Source organism: Lagopus muta, chromosome 5, assembly GCF_023343835.1.
Source record: "Lagopus muta isolate bLagMut1 chromosome 5, bLagMut1 primary, whole genome shotgun sequence".
NCBI classification, from domain to species: Eukaryota; Metazoa; Chordata; class Aves; order Galliformes; family Phasianidae; genus Lagopus; species Lagopus muta.
In genome coordinates, this window is record NC_064437.1 from 50,899,972 (window position 1) to 50,919,534 (window position 19,563).

The 19,563-nt window shown below is 38.6% G+C and overlaps 2 protein-coding genes across 12 annotated transcripts in view; one reads left to right on the forward strand and one right to left on the reverse strand.

The window, feature by feature from the left end:
• Window positions 1–1,135: 1,135 nt before the first annotated feature.
• Window positions 1,136–15,551, reverse strand: CEP55 (centrosomal protein 55). 3 transcript variants are annotated; one of them, XM_048944119.1, is made up of 8 exons: window positions 15,129–15,551; window positions 13,382–13,666; window positions 10,709–10,774; window positions 10,087–10,228; window positions 7,839–8,152; window positions 6,235–6,306; window positions 5,341–5,466; window positions 1,136–3,279 (listed from the first exon to the last, which is right to left on the reverse strand). In XM_048944119.1, the coding sequence occupies exons 1-8, from the start codon at window positions 15,309–15,311 to the stop codon at window positions 3,076–3,078; spliced, it is 1,392 nt and encodes a 463-aa protein (XP_048800076.1). In that variant the 5' UTR covers window positions 15,312–15,551; the 3' UTR covers window positions 1,136–3,075. The 3 variants fall into 3 exon arrangements, with proteins under 3 accessions (XP_048800076.1, XP_048800074.1, XP_048800077.1); XM_048944117.1 differs by having other exon boundaries at window positions 1,136–3,282; XM_048944120.1 differs by lacking the exon at window positions 5,341–5,466 and having other exon boundaries at window positions 1,136–3,282.
• A 1,350-nt stretch (window positions 15,552–16,901) lies between these two features.
• Window positions 16,902–19,563, forward strand: part of MYOF (myoferlin) — a 67,939-nt gene continuing 65,277 nt past the window's right edge. For 5 of the 9 annotated variants that reach the window (XM_048945257.1, XM_048945258.1, XM_048945261.1 and 2 more), the window contains exon 1: window positions 16,910–17,750. In XM_048945257.1, the coding sequence (XP_048801214.1) occupies window positions 17,663–17,750 (88 nt within the window). In that variant the 5' untranslated portion in view covers window positions 16,910–17,662. Of the gene's footprint in view, window positions 17,751–19,563 lie in introns of all 9 variants that reach the window. The other 4 variants (XM_048945259.1, XM_048945260.1, XM_048945265.1 and 1 more) reach the window with 2 other exon arrangements.

Consider the following 19,563-nt stretch of genomic DNA (forward strand, 5'->3'; position numbering starts at 1 on the left):
CTCCAAGTATCAGCTCTTGATGGTCTTTTTTTTTCTTTTTCCAAGAATTGAAGTTAGGTTGATTTTCTCTAAATTCATATGGCTTTTCTACTTCCTTGTTAGGTATCACGCTTTTCTTTTATTTCCTCTGAGTCTTAAAATCCCACCTACTTTCCATAGGCCTCAAACATCATAGCATGTGGATGATCTCATGGAAGTCCTCCACTGTTCTTGTCTGGTAGATTCATAACTGCTCAACCTTGTGTTGTGTCTTGAAAATAGCCCAAACAGACCTCACCTGTGACAGTGGTTCTTTTGAATACCTGGAGACTTTCAACAGGATCATTCCTTACTGCAGGGAACAGATCAACTGGGCTACCAAATTGTCATGTTTTTCAAATTAGAGGAAAGAAAAGATTTAGAACTGCTACAAGTAGTGTTGTATGCACTGCAGTTTGTATTATAAGACAGTGTATCTTTCTTGTATGATATAATTTTTATCATCTTTACAATGAAACCAACTGCTACTGTAATCTTAACTGTTCAAGCACATACAAGATGTGGAAACTAATAGGTTGAGTGGCAGTTTAAAATAGAACTGCTATGTTTTCATTACTTGTAATCTCTCTCCTACATCTGCTTTGTCACAGAGATATCACGAGGGTGGCACTATTCCCCATAATCTTGTTTTGAGGACACCATGCCACTCATGGTAACATTAGCTGCCAGACAGAGGCATCCAGTTCTCTAAATATTTGTGGGGCTCAGCATGATTCTTTTACAGCATAAAAGGCACTATGCCTTCCTGCCATAATACATTTGCGTGGTTAAAGTGGTTTATAATATAGCTTGCCTAAACATCTGTAAAACAGCTGTTGGCACAGCAAATAACTGCACAAGATTACCAAGATCAGGACTGAGAAATAAAATTGCATGAGCAAATAAGTGATGAAGAGTTGACTGAATGGTTCATTGGATACAATCTCACATTAAGTTGATGAGTAAGAGCTATCTTTCAGTTGCTGTTACTTCATTAGTTGTCCTTGTATTAAAAAAAAAAAAAAAAGACATTTGCTAGGCTCAGTATAGCTTTCATTCCAATCACACTTATCACACTGAAACTGAATTAAGTGCTTTCGATGTACAAAGAACCATATATGTGAAAGCCAGGATTTATTAATATGCTGTATTAATCCATAAGCTTACCTAGACTGACATCTTCATATGATGCAGATTTCACAGAGTTTTTTCAATGTTGAAATACAGTTGTGTTAAAATTCACTTACTTGAAATTGACATAAGAATAGACTGCTGAAATACCAAGTGTTTGAGATACCAGCACTTTTTTTTTTTCTTTTTTGAATTCTTGCCTTAATTATTAAACTTACAGCTAAGTCCTAGCAGTAAGACAAGCATTAGGTAGAAACCCACCTTTTGTAGACATTAAAAGAGAGAAAAGCAGCAGAACTTTTACAGGACCTGTTTACATTCAGGAAAAAAAAAAACTTCAGTCTTTGAATCTTTCTTCACTTCCAGTGACCATAGGAGAGAGACAGTGATATGACCTGCATGCTTTATGAAAGAGCAAGACTTTATGAAAGAGGAAGAGTGCCTTTCTATGGCTGGTAGTAATAACAAATTGGTGATTGTGCATTCAAAGTAAGACTTTCCACACTCAAGAATTTCATTTTGCTACTTTTCAAACAACATCAATGCTGTACAAATGTATCATTACATTCTCTTATGTTGCACCAACGTAAGTGCAACATAAGATAGGTTATTATATATAGACCTAAGCATGTTAAAATCCAGAGGAGGTGTTGGAATAACAAAGCACTTTAAAAAAAAAAATATCAGGCTATCAACTTTATCAGAATCCCCTCTATTTAGTATTAAATAACTGAGCAGCTAATGAGCTGCAGTCTTTCGGTCCTCCTTGGTAGCACCAGCTTTAATGAGAAAGCATTTTAAGCTAATTTAAGAAAGTCTAAATTATTGCAGAGAAGATCTGCAGCAGGCAAACTTATTTCATCTATAATACATAAAAGATCAGAATTTATTGCAGAAACCATGCTGAATATACAGCTGGGAATGGAGTACTAGCTGATTAATATGTTATTAAAAGACACCTAACCTAAAATTCTAAAATAGTTCAATAAGTGATTAAGGTCATTAGGTTGAAATGAAAAGCATGGTTATCCCAAATTTAAAAGATGTGAAGAGAATTTCCATCATGACAAAAACTTTAGGGTTCTGAAGCACAGTTTGCTTGCCAAATTGTCAGAGACAAAGATTAGCCTCACGGTCAGTGAAATTGAGAAGTGGTGACATAATTGTTGTCTTTAAGTATTAGCTTTTAACAACAATATGATGCAATATTACAATAGTAACTGGAAACAACTTTGAAAATACCCCTATATTTAAAAATAATGCTTAACCATTCAAGAGTAGGGAGAACTTTATGGGTCAGATGTACAAAGTGACACTAGCGAGCAATTCAAAACAGTACACCAGGGATAGATTTATCTTACAGTCTGTGTGCAGGTAATTTGCTGGTCTCAGCAAACCATAGAATTGTAAGAGAAGTTCATTTTTTTAGTTTTTGCCTTCCAAGTAGTCCTTAATTTAATCATTCTCATGATAACAATGACTTAGACTTCACTACAGGTAAAATGAGGAGAATACTCACAACAAACCCAGGTCTACAGTAGATTGAGAGAATTGTGCTGTGACCACAAAACAATAACACTCCATTTTCTGTCAGTTTCAAAACTGGATATGTCAAGTATTAATCCAACACAGTAGGTGCATTTTAACTGCTCTCATTTTTAATAGTGCAAAAAAAGAAAAAAAATCAGTAGTTTGCTCTATGAAAATAGCCCTAATTCTACAGATATTTCCATTTGCAAGCAAAAATACAATGACTATTTCCACAAGAGTCAAGTGGAAAATTTGATGCCAAATAAATTACTGTTTTCATTGAACAGAAATAGAACGTCCTTCATTTAGCCTTCAAAGAAAAGTTTTACAAAAATATTTTGCCTTTTTAAACAGTATACTGGCAGTGCATAAAGAGCAAATAAGTCCATTTGGAGCTTAAGCTGTACAGAAATCAATATGCGCTAGTAATTCTCTGTGCTTGCTTGTTGGATACTGCGCTTTACATCTGGGACACTCAAGGAAACTTTCATCAAGGAGATTTGAATGTTTCTGGGAAGGACTACTATCATATGCTGCAATCTTCTCTTCTAATGCAGCTTGCAAATCTTCTTGTGGTTCCATATGTCCAGACTCCCGGAGCTTCTGAAAAAGAAGGTTTAGTGAAGAACTGGGGCATGCTTGAATGAGGTTCTGATCATACAGATGTAGGAAAAAAAGATTTGGTGGCACAAATTACATGTTACATACAGCACTAAGGACATAATTTTGAAGATGGCTAAATGCAGTTATGCTATTGCATTAATAGCAAGGGGCAATATGGGCCTGTTGAATAATTTTCATATGATATTTGAATTAGATTGCAGGTAGCTTTTCTGCAGGCTACTTAACACAGGCTTTCTACAACATCTCATTAAGTACAAACAGATAAGATAGAGCACATCAATTACATTATAGCAGTATTTAATGTATATTCTTAGTTTGAAGTAGCTCTTCTCCTTCATGAACCACTGAAGGAAAACATGAGTCCTGTCACTTTAAACACTGTGCAGCAGCTATCAGAGTATTTCATAAGGTATAACAAAAAAGCCATGGCAGAAGCTATGACAGCAAGCTTCAAACTCACACATTATCATTGCTGATCTGCAGCTACTTGGCCATCTTACAACTTTCATACACATTCTAATTAAAAAGCCAAATTTCTGCACCCTAAATACTGAACAGTGGAACACGACTTGCAGAAGTGCTAGTACTGCACACAGATCTTAATGCATTTTTGTCTACCTATGTAGGGTTGGAGGGCTGTGTATTGTTGTGTATTCTTGAGGGGGAAGAAGCCTGACAGAAGGGAAGAATGAAGGAAATAAAGAACACTGACTGAAGCTTTCTTACAGCAGGACCACAAGCCTCATGAAAATCAAACATTGAAGACTATTTATTTTAGAAATTCCTTTGAAAGTTCTAAAAATATGCCATATATGTATTAGGGAATTCAACATGATTTACAATTACACCCACACTTAGGAAATTTCTCCTTTTTGCAAAGAATTCTTATCCAACAATCTTTCTAGCCATTCATGAAGTACCCCCCCCTTAATCAAATGCACCAATCCACACTACACAGGATGCTGCCTCTGCTTAATTTCCTTCCTAAACTCCTTAATTTTCCCTTCTCCACCTGACACTATGAACTACAGTCTCTATGCATGAAGCTTTCCCTTAATGGACAACAGGACCCAACAGCTATCCATCCAACTTCTCAGCACAGGGAAACTGCACACTGCAGCCCTGCAGAAGTTTCAGCTGCTCCTGCAGCTGGATTTTCTAGTGGCCTCTGCTGGCAGTAGCAGCAACTATGAGACAGAATTCCTCTGACCTGCAACTTGTTAGTGGCTGTACGATTTATCTTTTCTGTAAGCAGCAAGGCAGCCTCAAACCTGATCTAATGAAGGATACAGGCATGTAATTTTTTTCTTCTGAACCTCACTTAAATAAGTCCAGAACTGCAGACTCAACAATTCTATTCAGCTATCACGATTTTGCAAGACCCTTAACAGAGTTCCAGGAACACCAACAGTCAAAATACATTTATGCTGAAGACTGTGGCAGTTCTGGATACAACACGCAAACAGATTAGTGGATTGCTTGATGTTTAATCTTTCCTTTTGAATTTCTGTTGAAACCAGTGGTTGAATCTAGGTGGCTTTCTTTGGGAAAGTAGCAAGCAGAACATGGCCCGCAGACAATACTAACATCCCTTTTTATCTTAGGAGTTAAACAGATCTTTCTGAACATGGATGAATATTGTAATCCATCCATTCCATATAAGAGATACAGGATAGGGTGTGGGGAAAGGGATTCAGCTGTAAGGGTTGTGCCTTGTTGACTAGCAGCAAGTTTAAGTAGAAGCATACTACACTCCTGTTTCTGTACAACAGACAAAACTAGAGATACATTGTGACAAAACAATTATGTTCTCTATTGAGGAACCTGACTATTCTGCACCTCCTTCTGCAGTATCACTTCTCTGTAACAGAATTCGTATTTAACTAGCTAATGTGGGGTTCTGCATCATTGAACTGCATAGTTAATGGATGTGAGCAACTACAGTGAATGCCTGATGACATGAACAGAAGACTCACTACATCCTGGGTGAGAAGTTGTTCATTTATGCAAAATTCCTGCAAGTTACTCAGTACATACCAGAGGTTCAAGACGAGTTATTTGCTCCCTAGCCTTGAACAATTCCTTAAAGATTTTGTTTAACTGATGCTTCAAGTTCTGGCGGTCAAGCTTCTCATTCTCCAAGTCTGTAGTGCATATTTGAATCTTGCAACCCCACAAAGGGAAAAGATGTAAAAGTAGAATTATCAAGAATGCGGTGGAAGGAGGGCGATTTTCCCTCTTTATGTACTTAAAACAAGCTTTACTTATAATCATATATACTTATATATGATACTTATATTTACTTATAATCATGGAATATGCTGAATTAATAATTAGAGGTAGAGTTAAAAGTTATTTTGATTGGAGGATATTTCATCTGTCTCACACTCCTAAACTGAAGATTTTCTGGAAAAGCGTATAGTGGAAGTTTACCCCCAGAAATGCCAGTTTCTACTCCATGAACTTTGTTGTAGCAATCTGAAAGGAAACTATGGGCAACACTGTACCACAGCTTAGCAAGCATACAACATTTTCTCTCAAGGATTTAAGTGAGATCTCTTAAAACTTCCTTGAAAAAACAGAGAGCAGATGGCAATGCAGTTATTTGCACATTACAAGTTTCAATGAGCTGATTGGTTTTAGGATGTTTCCCAGACCTAATTTGAGGCTGTGCAGTATTTATTTGAAATAATGATTGTGCAGAAAGTAGCATTAGTTGCAGCCTCTTACAGATTTCCTCCAGAAAACACAAGAATTTTTAGAAGCACAGAGGGATCACCCGGAGATGCATATTAGTATCTATTATTACTTTAATATACTACTTATTCTTAAGTTTGAAGTATAATATGCACATAGACTTTCTAAAACAATTCAAGTATCAAATTCTTGAAAAAAAAAAATCAAGTCACATCCAAACATGTAACTGCATACCTGTTGTTCCAACAAAGCTATCCTAGTGTGTTCCTCCTGCTGCTTGAGCAATGATTTACGAAGAAGTTGTACCTACAAGGCAGAAAAACAAGCAATTTCCATGCACAGTAAGTTTAAGAAAAAATTCCCAAGGAGCAATGGAACTAAACTTTTGTATTCCAGTGCCAGCAGAAAACGCATGCCTATTTTACAGCAGCCAAACAGGATTCAAATACCTCTCTTTCCCTGGGGAAAACCCCAGGAAAATGTAATTACGGTACAGAGTAGGGAACAATGTAGATTGATATTTTACAGAATAAAAAAAACAAAGAGGAATAAAAACCAACTGAACTTTCCCAGGTGATTGGCTGAACAGAAAAATACATGTATAAAAAAGCCTATGTAACACGACATGCTATTGTTTTTAATAAGCAGTTTAGCCTACTTTAAATAGAACTGAAAAGTTAGAAAATACTCAACTATAAGGCATTAACTAAATGCATTTATAAGATATCCTCCATTTACAGGACATACCAAACTTTCAAAATGAATGCTTTTGTTCTCTTGAAAAATTATAAAATAACAGTCTACTATTAACCAGTAATAACCACTAGCCTGCATCTAGAGAGCTAGTCTAATATTCTAGCTTTAGCCTAGATCAATGCCTATTGAATTACATCTTACTTCAAATTTCAGCTCTATTGACCACCAAGTACAAAGTGTATCTTATTTGGATGACCTGAGTATAGTCCATAAAGAACTTGCCAGGTTCTCTTCATCTAAGAGATGGCCACGATCTCATGTCCAGAAGAAGAAAGTTCTATTTAGCACCACAATGCTGACAGGAATACTTTAACTTACCCACTGTAGTTGTCCACACAGGGAGTCCTTGTGACAACTCCAAACAAAACGTAAGCACTGAATTATTTTTAACATTAACATACAGCATAAGCTGTTTTCCCAACTCTGCTCAGCCAGATAGGTAGTGAAAAGTAATTGGGCTAAAGAAAGAGTCAAGAACTTCACATAATGACTTAATGTTGTTCATAAGTTACTCTCTGGGAAACAGGCAAGCCCTGCAAACAGTTAGAAAATGATATCTAAATGATACCTTATCTACACATTGCTTTTCAGTAGCGAGATGCACTTGATAATGTTTTATCCCTGGCATAATACAGAAAACCAAGGATAGGATCTGAGTGTGGAAAAAAAGATTTACTGTTTATCCAGTAAATGTTAGACTATAGCTAATAGTAAATACCAGTTACATTCCACTTTGGACCACAAAATAGAACAACATATTAAACTTGATTTTTTACCTTTTTTCTCATTCACCAATAATCTTGAGGATGAAGCCTAATTAAAATCTATGATCCATTCTCCTGCTCCATTTTGTGCCCGCACAGTACTACTGAAATAAGCAAACTCATGCTTAAATGAGTCAGTTTCACAAAACCAGATCACTGAACCAGTATGAAAGGATTCAGTTTTAACCACAAGGAGGATGTGAGTATAGGTGAACGCAAATAGCGGTTATCAGACAAAGTGACAGTCTGTTTGATGAAGTATGGTTTTCCAGCTGTCTTGATTCTTTGCTAATGATCTTCAGTTTTTAATTTGCTTACCTGAGATAAGAGATCTTCAGACTTTTTCTTTTCCTCTCGTAGCTGTAATTTAATACTTTCATTTTCTTGTTTTAATATCTGTATTTTCTCTCCTTTAATTTTATTTTCGTTTTCTTGATCCTTCATTTCAACAACAGGTTGTGACTGCAGTAAGGCATTTAAGCTCATTATTTCTTGTCGTCTTTCTTCATACTTCTTTTTGAACTCATTAAGTTCACATTTCAACTGGGTTACAGTGCATCTTTCAGCTTCAAGATCACTCTTTGCATTTTCTAAGAGCTGATCATAATGTTTTTGCTTTTCTTGTAGATGTCCTTAATGAGATAAGGAGAGAATACACAAAAACGCCTCAGAAGCAGAGCACCAAACTCTTGATAGCATTTTGAAGCACACTGATGACATTTTAGCATATTACACAGGCTAGATCATCACCAAACTTAATTAAAACAGCTTTATAAACGTCTAAAGCAGTAACTAGCCTTCTTCAAGGATAGTTACTGGAAAACAGCAACTTGACTTCCATGTAGTGCTACAGCCACTTCCTTCACTAACTGTTATGGCAACATTACAGTATTTGTCCTGACTACACAAGTTGTATGGTCCCACTAATAGTTCTTATGCAGCACCATGCATTATACTGAAACATCAGAACAGAGATCAAAAGATATTAGAATCTCATGTTTCAATTTACACTGCTTAGTCAAGGTTCCATCATTACTTTCTCCCTAGAGACACCCTGAGGGGGGTGGGGGGGAGGGGGGTCTTTATAAGTTCTGCTCTATCACCACACAGAAATGGAAAATCTGTTGTATTCAAGTTGTACGTGATCACTTCTACATTGTTTTTAAAGGAAAAAGTAGTATGTTTTTTGATGAAGAATGCCTGTTTCTTAGCTAATGACCTTTGCTTAAATCACTGTTCAAATAGTTCATGCTTCTCGACCCAAGAAAACACTAACTAGGAAAAAGTGCTCCATAGAAATTGATAATATAAAGTACAGCTAGAAGCAGAATAAAGAATGCTGTCATTCACAGTCTCTTATGATTTCTGGTACTCAAGTTCTTGTCTTGTGTACTTCTCTTGTTGAAGATTTCCCTCATGTTCTTCAAAATGAAACTTACTAGGGAAAGTTTCTTCCTTGAATGTTCAACATTCCCCATCTGATGCTAAGCCTTAAATTTATTAGCAATACTCCTTTACAGGGCAATGAGCTCTTCAGAGAGATGTCAACATTTTCCTTGGAAAAAAACATTTTCAATTCATATAGCTAGCTTTTTAAGCTTTGATTTCTACTGCGCTCTATTCGCTTGAAGAGGAACACTTACTCTGTGTTTCTTGGCTGCTTTCATGACAAAGCTTTGACCATAGTAACTCTGATTACTTCATCTGGTGAGCTACTACAGGCTGCCCTCCCTCCAATACACTGTTCATAGACTCTTAAAGATTTAAAAAGTAACATTTCACAGTTTTCTGTAAGGTTACCAGCAGCAACATAGAAACAAAGCCACTGCATATTAATTACAAAGTGGTAATTACCCATAGAACTATCCTCACCTGGAATAATAACATGCCTATTTCATATATTTACCTTGCAGATCAGCTGCAGTATGAAACTGATAATTTGATGTGAAAAGGAAGCCAACTCCTGCTGGCTCTTCTGTTCAAAATTAATTTTATCCTACAAGCTGGTCAAGCATGACTCAAGTCAATCTGAATACATGCTACAGAGAAGGTGCTTAATGAGGAACTCCACAACGTGGAAGTAAGCTGGAGGTAACCGGACCCATTATTGCAAAACATTTTGGACAAGTGTCAAAACCTATCACAGATGCCAAATGTTCTTTATTCATCTGAACAGATCATGTCAGGCTTGAGTCATTTTTATAATATTTATTTTGAAAGAAACAGACTGATACACACCTAGCCAGTAAATTCTTAATGCTTTCTTTATGGAGGCTGTGTACTTTGAAGGATGGGAGATATGCATATATTTGCCTCGACACTTTTAGCAAGCAGAAAGGTGGCCAATAAACTGTCAAAGCTTTTAAAAAAATGTTTAGTGAAGTAAATAGGAAAATGAGGAAATGATCAGGTAACACAACTAAAAAACAGGAAACAAAGAAATTCAGAAGTTTTACAAATAAAGCAAAATATTATGAAGAAAGTCAATGATCACTGCTTTTATAGGAAATGTATTTTACAGATAATTATGGTTTGGGTCATTCATGGAAAAAAAAAAAATCAATACCTTCTGCATTAGATTCTTTGGGTTGTTGCTGACTAACAGTTTCCAATCTCTGTTCAAGTTCCAAGATCCTTCCCAGCAGTCCCCTGACATATGCTTCACGTTGCTGGTCATACAGTAACCACTGCTGGTTTTTCTCAAGAGCCTTTGTGGAAAAAAAATAAAAAAGCCTCTAGTACTTCACCAGATTTGTAAGTATTATTCACCTTGTTTCTTAACGAAAGAGGAAAAACTACATGTTTTACGTTTGTTTAAAGAAAAGCTACTTAGTTTTCCTGCAAACTGCATTAATCTTTTCTGCATAATTAATAAAACCTTTCTTGGTGTTATTGAGCATAAGTTAAAAAAGCAGCAATATTAAATTCTGATTGGCTTGTTTATTGGAAAAGGGAAATCACTGAAAAATTTAATGAATTAACCTTTCGTTTTGTCAAATACAGTGGAATAAGCTAACACTACAACTTACAGTCTGATGTCAGATATCTTCTTAGCAGCTTTATCTGATAGTATCCTCTACCATACCCTCTGAGGTCCCATTCTAACCAAAAATATATATGGTGATCATTTACATTCTTATACATTATAATACATGATTTTACATATAATGTTGTATAGGAGAACTTACATCTTTTAGCTGTTTTTCAACTTCACTAAGATTAGTTGGAGATCCAGGGCAGTTTATTACTGTTTCCTATAGACAAAGAGCAATCAATTAGCATTCTTTAAAATAGAGCATATCTAGTTCTGTATAACTATTAATCTCAGGGTTAGCATAAGAGTAGTTTAAAATTTAAGATGCATTATCTGACACTTGAATTAAAAAAGAAAATCTATTTTAAGAAGGAACTAAATTACATGGCAAAACATTACATAGATTTTTTTTAAAGTCTCCTGGAAAGTATAGGACACATCTCAATTTAGTTCACTGAATAACAGTTACATTAAAACATTTCATAAAAACACCACTTTTGGCTGAACTTCTGTCGTGGGAGATCTGAAGGGTAACAGGAAAGCTTCTGAAGAACTCAAATATCTACAGTTTGTACTTAAAAAACAAAATGTAAATTTTTTTCTATTTTCATATCATCATTATAGCAGTTTGACAATAAAACAGACCTATGGGAGTTCTTGGGGGAAGCCAGAGAACTTAAACATCTTTGAGATAACCATAGGATTATAAACGCTTGGAAAAGGATGTCTGCTCAGAACCATAAGGACATATGAATTTCCCAAGGCCCGATCCAAAGCAGAGCACTTAAAGTATGAGTTTCACAGTTCTTTAGCCCCATGTAGAACAAAATCTGTTAAACATTTAAACTTCTTCATAATATGTTGTTTATTCACTGTACAACAGAAAGCTTTTCAAAGTTGCGTAGATAAGCCAGAGGGAACTTGTAAGGACACAAATGGAGATTAGAAAAATGTAGTTGGATTTAACTAAAGTATTCCTGTTTTTGCAGGATATGATTTATAACAAGTTTCATGACTGAAAAATACAAGAGATTTTATAGCTGGACACAGTTATTAAAGCTCAGTTCTTTCTAATAGGATTTAGATTCACCACAACTGTTCGGATTCTTATTTCTGTAAACATTAGAACTTGTGCACCAGTGAAAACTGCACCACTTCAAGTTCTCATACAACTGTTCTTTCCACTTCAGAGTACACCTGCTGCTTGTGCATCACCTATCAGTTCTAAGAAACACTGCTCAATTTGCTCTCAACTTTCCCAAAACATTCAAAAGAAAGTCTAAGAACATTTTTGTCCTCTACTAATATATCTAATCTGGCAATCAGAATCCAATTTATAACAGTGCAAAATGCCTTCCCTCAGGCTTCTTTTATGACCAGATGCAAACAAGTTATTTTAAAATAAGAGTGTAATTTTCTAGCATTAGAAAAAAAAAACCTGCTGAACACTTACCTCACTGCTGAGGTAAGTAGTAATTACTCTTTAATTCTCCTATTCTGTACCTCAGATTGGAAGATACACTTCCTGCTTAAAACTCCTTATCTAAGAACTGAAGACTCAGTACAGAAAGGAAGTGGTCATCCTTCAAAATCAAGCTACAGGATTCTTTACTTTTTTTTTAATGACCTATTATCTTGGTATGCCACTCAACCTTTCTGCAGAGTCAGAATATCATGTGTATTAGAATATTATGTGCTCTGCCACTGAACTGTAACTTTGTGCTGCCTGTAGAATACTATGCTAGATGCAATAAGGAAAGTCCGCACAAAGCAACTTACTGTTCAGAGTTGCAGTCCTGCTATTGCTGTGCTACAAATCCATGCAGTGATTACTAGACAAATAAATCATTGACAGGGACAGCATAAAAGCGACGCTGATTGAATGCAAGTTTAAAATTTTCTCCGAAACTCTTCAGTGCTTTGGAATTAGGCATAATACTGCTAGATATAATGTGTTTATTTCCCAAAATACATATTTGTATTCCACTGAATAGCGCAGTATTATAATTGAAAATGAACAGATTAAAAAAGCCACCAACTTAACGTATTTTAAAAGCTGAATTTCTAGAAATTGCTCAACTCCATTATATAGCTTGGAGAGCTAGCACCATCTACAGGTTGCAAGCTAAAAGAGACTTGAAAGGAGCTGCTTTCAAGTACTGAATCCCATGTGCCCCCTACTGAGACAATACTGAATTTTCTATAGAGCATTGTAATAGGTGAAAAAATAACCAGAGCAAACAAAATGCATTCGTAAAAGTAACAAAGTGCCTGACACCACAGCTATTAACGAGTGTAAATGAAAAATTACTCTATCTTCTGTTACACTGAAGTATTTTTCATGCATTATGCCATGTTAACCAAGAATAAATGAAGATTTATAAGAGTAGAGAGGAGAAAGGTATTCTCTCCATTTAGCCTTAGTTAAGTAGGTGGGGAGTTTAGCATTCCTTTAAGGCCCCATGCCTATTCCTGCTGCCTTCCCACTCTGATTACTCATTGAGCACACAAATCCATGAAGGCTACACTGTCTGCTAAAGCAATAGCAGGTGAATCCATACCATACCACCAGTCATACCTGCCTGCACAAGAGCAGGAAAAGAGGTCATGGCAGCACAGAATTCTTCCCAGCTGTGCTACCAGAAGTTGTACTTCCTGACTGTTTATTTAGTGTTCAGTCTGGATGCCACCTGCTGTGTTCTATGCTGAAATCTTATGTGAAGACTTGTAAGATTAAAAATCGCATTTTATAACAAATAAAGGTGCTCAATGGGTTAAAATTGCAAGTCTAACCTGTAAACAATTACTATATTTCTTTAATGCTTACCTGGGATGCCTGTGAACTACCAGTTCTGTTTTCAATCTCAGAACATTTCACAGTAATAGTGGATAAGTTACATTTTAATTGGTTCATTTCTTCTGACAGAGAACTAAGTAACAGTTCTCTCCTTTCTGCTTCCTTCTTTTTTTCTTCTAGTTGACTGTGTAATAAGGAGACTTCACTGTTCTTGTTTTTGGACTTAAGTCTGTCTCTTAGGTTTTGGATTTCTTTGTCCTTCTCTCCAAGAAGATGGTCGTATTTTTCTTTTTCTTTTTCAAGACAAAGAATTTTCTGAATGAAACAAAGAATTGACACAGAGGAGTAAACATCTGCATATATAGCAATAACATTAGCAAATGCACAGCAGTTTAAGATATTCACTTTGAAACATTCTCCTCACCTTTAGTTACCTGAGAATATTATTATTTTAGTAAAACAGACAATGCTACAGCAACCACCTGAAATATTCCAAATGATTGTAAGTCTGTAGCAGGTGAATCAAGAAAATAATGCAGAGAACTACATTTCACAGACTTGGTAAGCAGCTTTGCTTACGAATACAAATCACTATGGTGTATGAGCCTTAGAGAATAAATATTGTAAGCACTCTAGAGCATTTCCAATTCAAAAAGAGAAGTTAATACTTCTCTTAACATCAGTAAGATATGTAGCAGTTTTTGAGGAGCAATTGAACTTTTTATATAAATTAAGGTAACAATTACTCAACCTACAAGAGCCTAATAGAGCTTTCAGGAGAAAAATTCTATTTTTTTTTCATAAGTTACCTAGCATTTTAAAGATCTAGTAAAGAACATTTTGCTTCCCCCCCCCCCACTGACTTTTAGGTAGGCCTCTAGCGCAGTAAATTCTTGAATAGCATTAGAATTTTGAGATACCTCAGAGCTAAATTTCACAGAATCACAGAACTTGTAACAATAGCAAGTAATTCCCCACAAGAAATATTGAAGCTGAAATCCTATAAGTGGCTATCAAGTCATTACAAGGTGGCAGAGAAACTTGAAGCATTCATGTTTTATAAGACCTCAGTTAGGGAGTGGTTTATGACCACAGTGACCACACCCAACACTCACTGAAGCTAGAACATCGATGCCTAATGGTATACTTAAGTATACCCATAATTGTCCACATGTAAACTAGTAGCTAGCTATGAAGTAACCAACATTCAGCAAACAGCATACTCCACCACACACAAGAAATACACAGTAGGAATTTGCCATGGCAATGAGCCATAACTGGTACTTAAACTAGCATCAGAACTGACACTACAGCACAGACACAGCAAAACCATTATGAAGAAGTAGCCCAGAAATACTGTGCCTGGCCTGTTAAGTACATTCCTTGAGAGTCCACTTAAAGTTTCCCAGTGTTTTTGGAAAGCCTGATAGCACCACACATCAAGCATAACTTCTTTCTCTGCAGTCACAGGTTTACCTTTAATGGACTACAAGGCATGGAAGTAGCAGTGTTTTAGTTTTTGCTCTGAAATGAGCATAGAATAACAATATGAGGAATTAGTTACAGTTTTATTTACCCATGGATGAGAAGGTGCTTGGCAGCCTCGTTCATGCAAAGGACCCGATGCATTCAGGTCAGCTGGACACACCAGGACAGGACCAAACAGACTCAGTAGTGCTCCGGCCTCGAGCCTTTATATTTAACAATATAAAAGACTCTCTGCTCAGTCATCACGGGGAAATAATTGATGACAGAAGCATCACAGCGCATCCCTCACCTCCAGCAGCCGGCTCCGCTCCGGCTCCTCTGCTCGGCCCTTGCCTTTGGCGATTTCCTCCAGGGATTTTCTTAGGGCTGCATTCTCCTGCTTGTACTTCTCGAGATCGCTCTCTAGCCTAGAGCTACCGGACTTTAAGCCCCATTTGCCAATAATGACGCCCTTGGCCGTCTTGGAATTCATTTTCCAGCGCCTACGCAGACCGTTCCCCCTAGCAGGACCTCTCCCGCAGCTCTGAGGGAGCTCAGACGACACAGGGCTCTCAGCTCCCGCAGAGCCCCACACCCGCAGCACGGTTCCCCTGCGGCGGAACCAGGCGGCCCACAGACCCGGGCGGCACAGGGCAGCGGCCGCCCCACTCAGTCCCTGCTTCGCTTCCGGGAGTTTGAATGCCGCGGCTGTAACATCGTCACTTCCGCCCACGCCGCCTCACAAGTGAAACGGGAGCTACGGCGTCCCCCAAGGGTTAAAATAGAGCGGCGGCGGGGATTGACGAGCGCTTCTGCGGGGGCGGGGCGAAGGGGCGGGGCGAAGGGGCGGGGCTGAGGCGCACGTGCTGCCCTGGGCCAGGTGGCCGTTAATGGCCGGTCATGCTCTGCTGCGGGCTTGAGAGGAGGCTCCCCATTGGCTGCCGCGGCAGTGGCAGAGCTGCCTGGCCAATACGGTGGGGCCTTCTGCCCACCCCGTGTTGCCCCAGCTCTTGCACTCACACCTGGCCGCAGTGAGGCGAGGCTTCATTTGGCTGTACCAGCACACCTGGAGCTGAGCTGAGTAGGGTATGCTGCTGGTTGTTTCTCTTGTATAAAGTCATAATTAATTTTTTGCTTAACGGGATTTCTTAGTTTGTAATGAGAAGGTGGTTTTATAATGTGGGCTGGTGACAGGCGTGCACTCCACGTGTTGCTTGTTAAGTGTGGCTGTCCTGCTCTGTGTGAGGCATTCAGACAGGAAGGTAAGTGGCAGCCAGGAGGGCTAAAAGGCTTAGAGTAGTGCTTATCCGAGTTCTTTGAGTCCAGTTAGGGCTACAGTCCTTCTGTTCTCATCACCTTTCCTGAACGTGCCATGTCGCATTGCTTCTTTTCTCTTGGATTCCTCACCACTACCTAAAATCTAGCCATCTTCTCTCTGTAACTGCCTGAAAAGAAGCTGCAGTAGAGGCAGGATGGGTTGGTGTCTTTTTCCAGGTAGCAGCAATAGGAGGGGAGGTAATAGCTTTAAGTTGCACCAAGGGAGGTTCAGGTTGGATGTTAAAGACACATTTCTCCTCAGAAATGGTGGCGATGCACTGGAATGCACTGCTTAGGGAGGTGATGGGGTCACCGTCCATGGAGGTGTTCAAGAAACGTGTTGCTGTGGCACTGATGGACATGGTCAGTGGGGGGAGGGTGGGGGCTGATGTTGGACTTGGTGATCTTAGAGGTCTTTTCCAACCTTAGCAATGCTGTGATTCATCTGAAAAAGGAAGCAAGTTTCATACCAGCTTCAAAAATAATAAGTCACAGGTAGTTCCTGTGGGTCCCCACATAAAAACTCGGTTGACCTTTGTGGAGGACTCATTCTGTGCTGTTTTGTTGGCTGCCCTCATCTCCGCTTAAAAAACACAGATTTTGCAGAAGTAGCATGAACCACTTCTTTTTTTACATCTGGCTCATAGCTGAGAAAAACCATGATAAAACTGAGGATGGGGTAACTTGGAGCAAAGAGTTCTTGTTCTTGCCAAGCAATTTTTAGCAAGATTTTTTTTAGTGGAGTTTACTGCATGTGTTTGTGTTTAAAATATAGGCCTCCAATACACAGGGTCTCATTGTCTTGGTTGTTTACTGTGCATATTTGCTTAATTCTTGTACAGTTTTACTTATAACTTCTGGTCATGTCTTTTCGAGACATCTACTGAATACATTGCATTAAATGCAGCGAAGGCAGTAGTTTGGCACATCCTTCTTGGCAAAGTTCAGGAATCGCCTGCACAACGCACGGTGTGATTTTGGGTGGCCGTGTGTGGAGGCAGCAGATGCGCTGCGTGCTGCTGGTGGGTCCGTTCGAAGCGCAGCTGTTGTGCGGCCGATCCTCGTTGGGCGCGCGGAGATCCCGCAGCTGGCAGCAGGGGGCGCGCGAGGCGGCGGGGCCGTGCGGTCGGACTGCGAAGTTCTGAAAAGGAACGGAGAAAAAGCTGCTGTGGAATGCAGTGCCTTGGTGTAGAGACAGATGTGATGCATCCTGACTGCTGGAGTTACCTTGAATGCGTTGCTCATGCTTGCCTTGGTTACTGATGCGCACCGAAAAATCTGCCCTTTCTGTCGCTGGATCTCACCAGTCAGATCTCCTTTTGTGCAAAAAACGCGGCGCTTGGTGTCAATTTACAGGCATTGAATTTGTCATAGCCTTCGGGAGCAGTTCGTCATAGACCCACCCCGAGCTCCGGCCGTGCCGTGCCATTCCCTGCCGCCTCTTCCTGCTCGCGCTGCCGCCCTGAGCTGCGCCTGGGAGCCCGCAGCTTTCTTACGTGGCTCTGCGTTCAGTGACGGCTCGGAGCGATGCTCCGGGTGATCGTAGAATCTGCGTCCAATATCCCCAAAACCAAGTTTGGGAAGCCAGATCCGATCGTTTCCGTTGTTTTTAAAGGTAAGGAAAGCTGTCATACGCAAACCTCCCTCCTGAACGTTTAAGGATAGTGTCCTGTATATGAGTTAGAAAATGTGTAAAAACACGTTTGCATGAAGTTACTTCTGATGTACTGTTAGGAAAAACTTTAATTAGAGAACCTGAAGTTACCTGCGTGGGTTGGACTTGGGTGGAGTGCACTGCTTTTTTCCTGCGCTTCTGTCGTGGGATGCAGATTGTGGGCTTTTGCAGAAGATGAGCCCTTTGCTTTAAAACCCAGCCACATTGCAGAGATTGATTTTTAATTTTGATATCTAAAAGTACCCTCTGATCAATCACTCCTTTATTTTGCAGAGCTGTTGTCCACTAGCAGTGCCACTGTTGCAGCACTGTATCTTTAGTTGTTGACTTGTTTATTGCCATATTACCAGTATGTAAAAGAGCAGTACGATTACTGAAGATGCTAGGGTAATTTTTTTAACAAGATGATTTGCACTTAAAATGTTTCAATTTTGAGACTATTTAATTTAAAGATGAAGAACGGATACCACATTTTGCATTTTTAATGGCTAGATGCATCTGGGACAGGGAGAAAACTGGTATAATTAGCATTTACATGTAATATATGAAAACTGTATGTTTTAACTATTGCCATCACTTGTAATATGTAAAGTTTACTGTGTTTTATTATTTGTTTTGCCATGTGTTTTATCTATTGCTATCATTTCCTCTCTTGTCTTGACTAAAGGAACTTGATTGCAAATATTGATCTATCTTAAAGGTATAGAAACCCTGTAGAAACAAACTATTCTGGATTTTTAGATGAAACTGTGGCAAAGTTATCTGGTTTTCTAACTGCCCTGAAATGAGAATGGTATTTCTTAAAGCACGAAGTCATTAATCATAGAAAGGGCTTACTGCCTTCAGAAACCAAGTATGAAATCATGACGTTTTGCTGGAGGCTGGAATAGAAAGAGACAGTGGGTACTCAGTATCTTAACTTCCAAAATAAAAAGTTTGCAGATTCTTTAGCACTAAAAAGACATGATATCATTCCATTTCCTTTTTTTTTTGCTCCGTGTTCTCAAGTTTGTCTTGGATTTTCAATGTGTTAGGGCTGAGCCTGTCAAAGGGGCTATTCATATTTTCAGCTTCTTTTTCTTCTCTTTGCTTTCTTGTGTCAATTTTGCCTTTCTGTGTTACTTCTGTTCCTGTAGTTCCATACTATAGAACTACCTTGTTCCTTCTCTTCTTTTGTACCTCAAGTGTCTGTTTAAATCCTGCCAGTGATCTGCTGTTCTTACTACATTGTCTAATGCAATTCAGTGGTACTTAGTAAATATAATTTTCAGAATTCGCTTATTTACTTATTTTGGTATTGATGTTAGTACCCTAACACAAGAATTTTGTGACAAATATTAAAGGAATGAGTTTACTTTTGTACTTTACGTTCTATAGTTGGCATTATTGATATTCACAAACATGGTCACAGAATCACAGAATCACAGAATCACCCGGGTTGGAAGGGACCCCAAGGATCATGTAGTTCCAACCCCCCTGCCTAGCAGGGCCACCAACATACATATTCAGATCAGGTTGCCCAGGACCCCGTCCAACCTGGCCTTAAACACGTCCAAGGACGGGGCATCCACAACCTCCCTGGGCAGCCCGTTCCAGGGCCTAACCACTCTCCTAGTAAAGAACTTCCCCCTAACATCTAACCTAAATCTTCCCTCCTTCAACTTAAAACCATTTCCCCTAGTCCTGCTGTTGTCAGCCCTTTTGAAGAGTTTACTCCCCTCCTGGGTGTAGGTTCCAATGGTCAATTATTGTC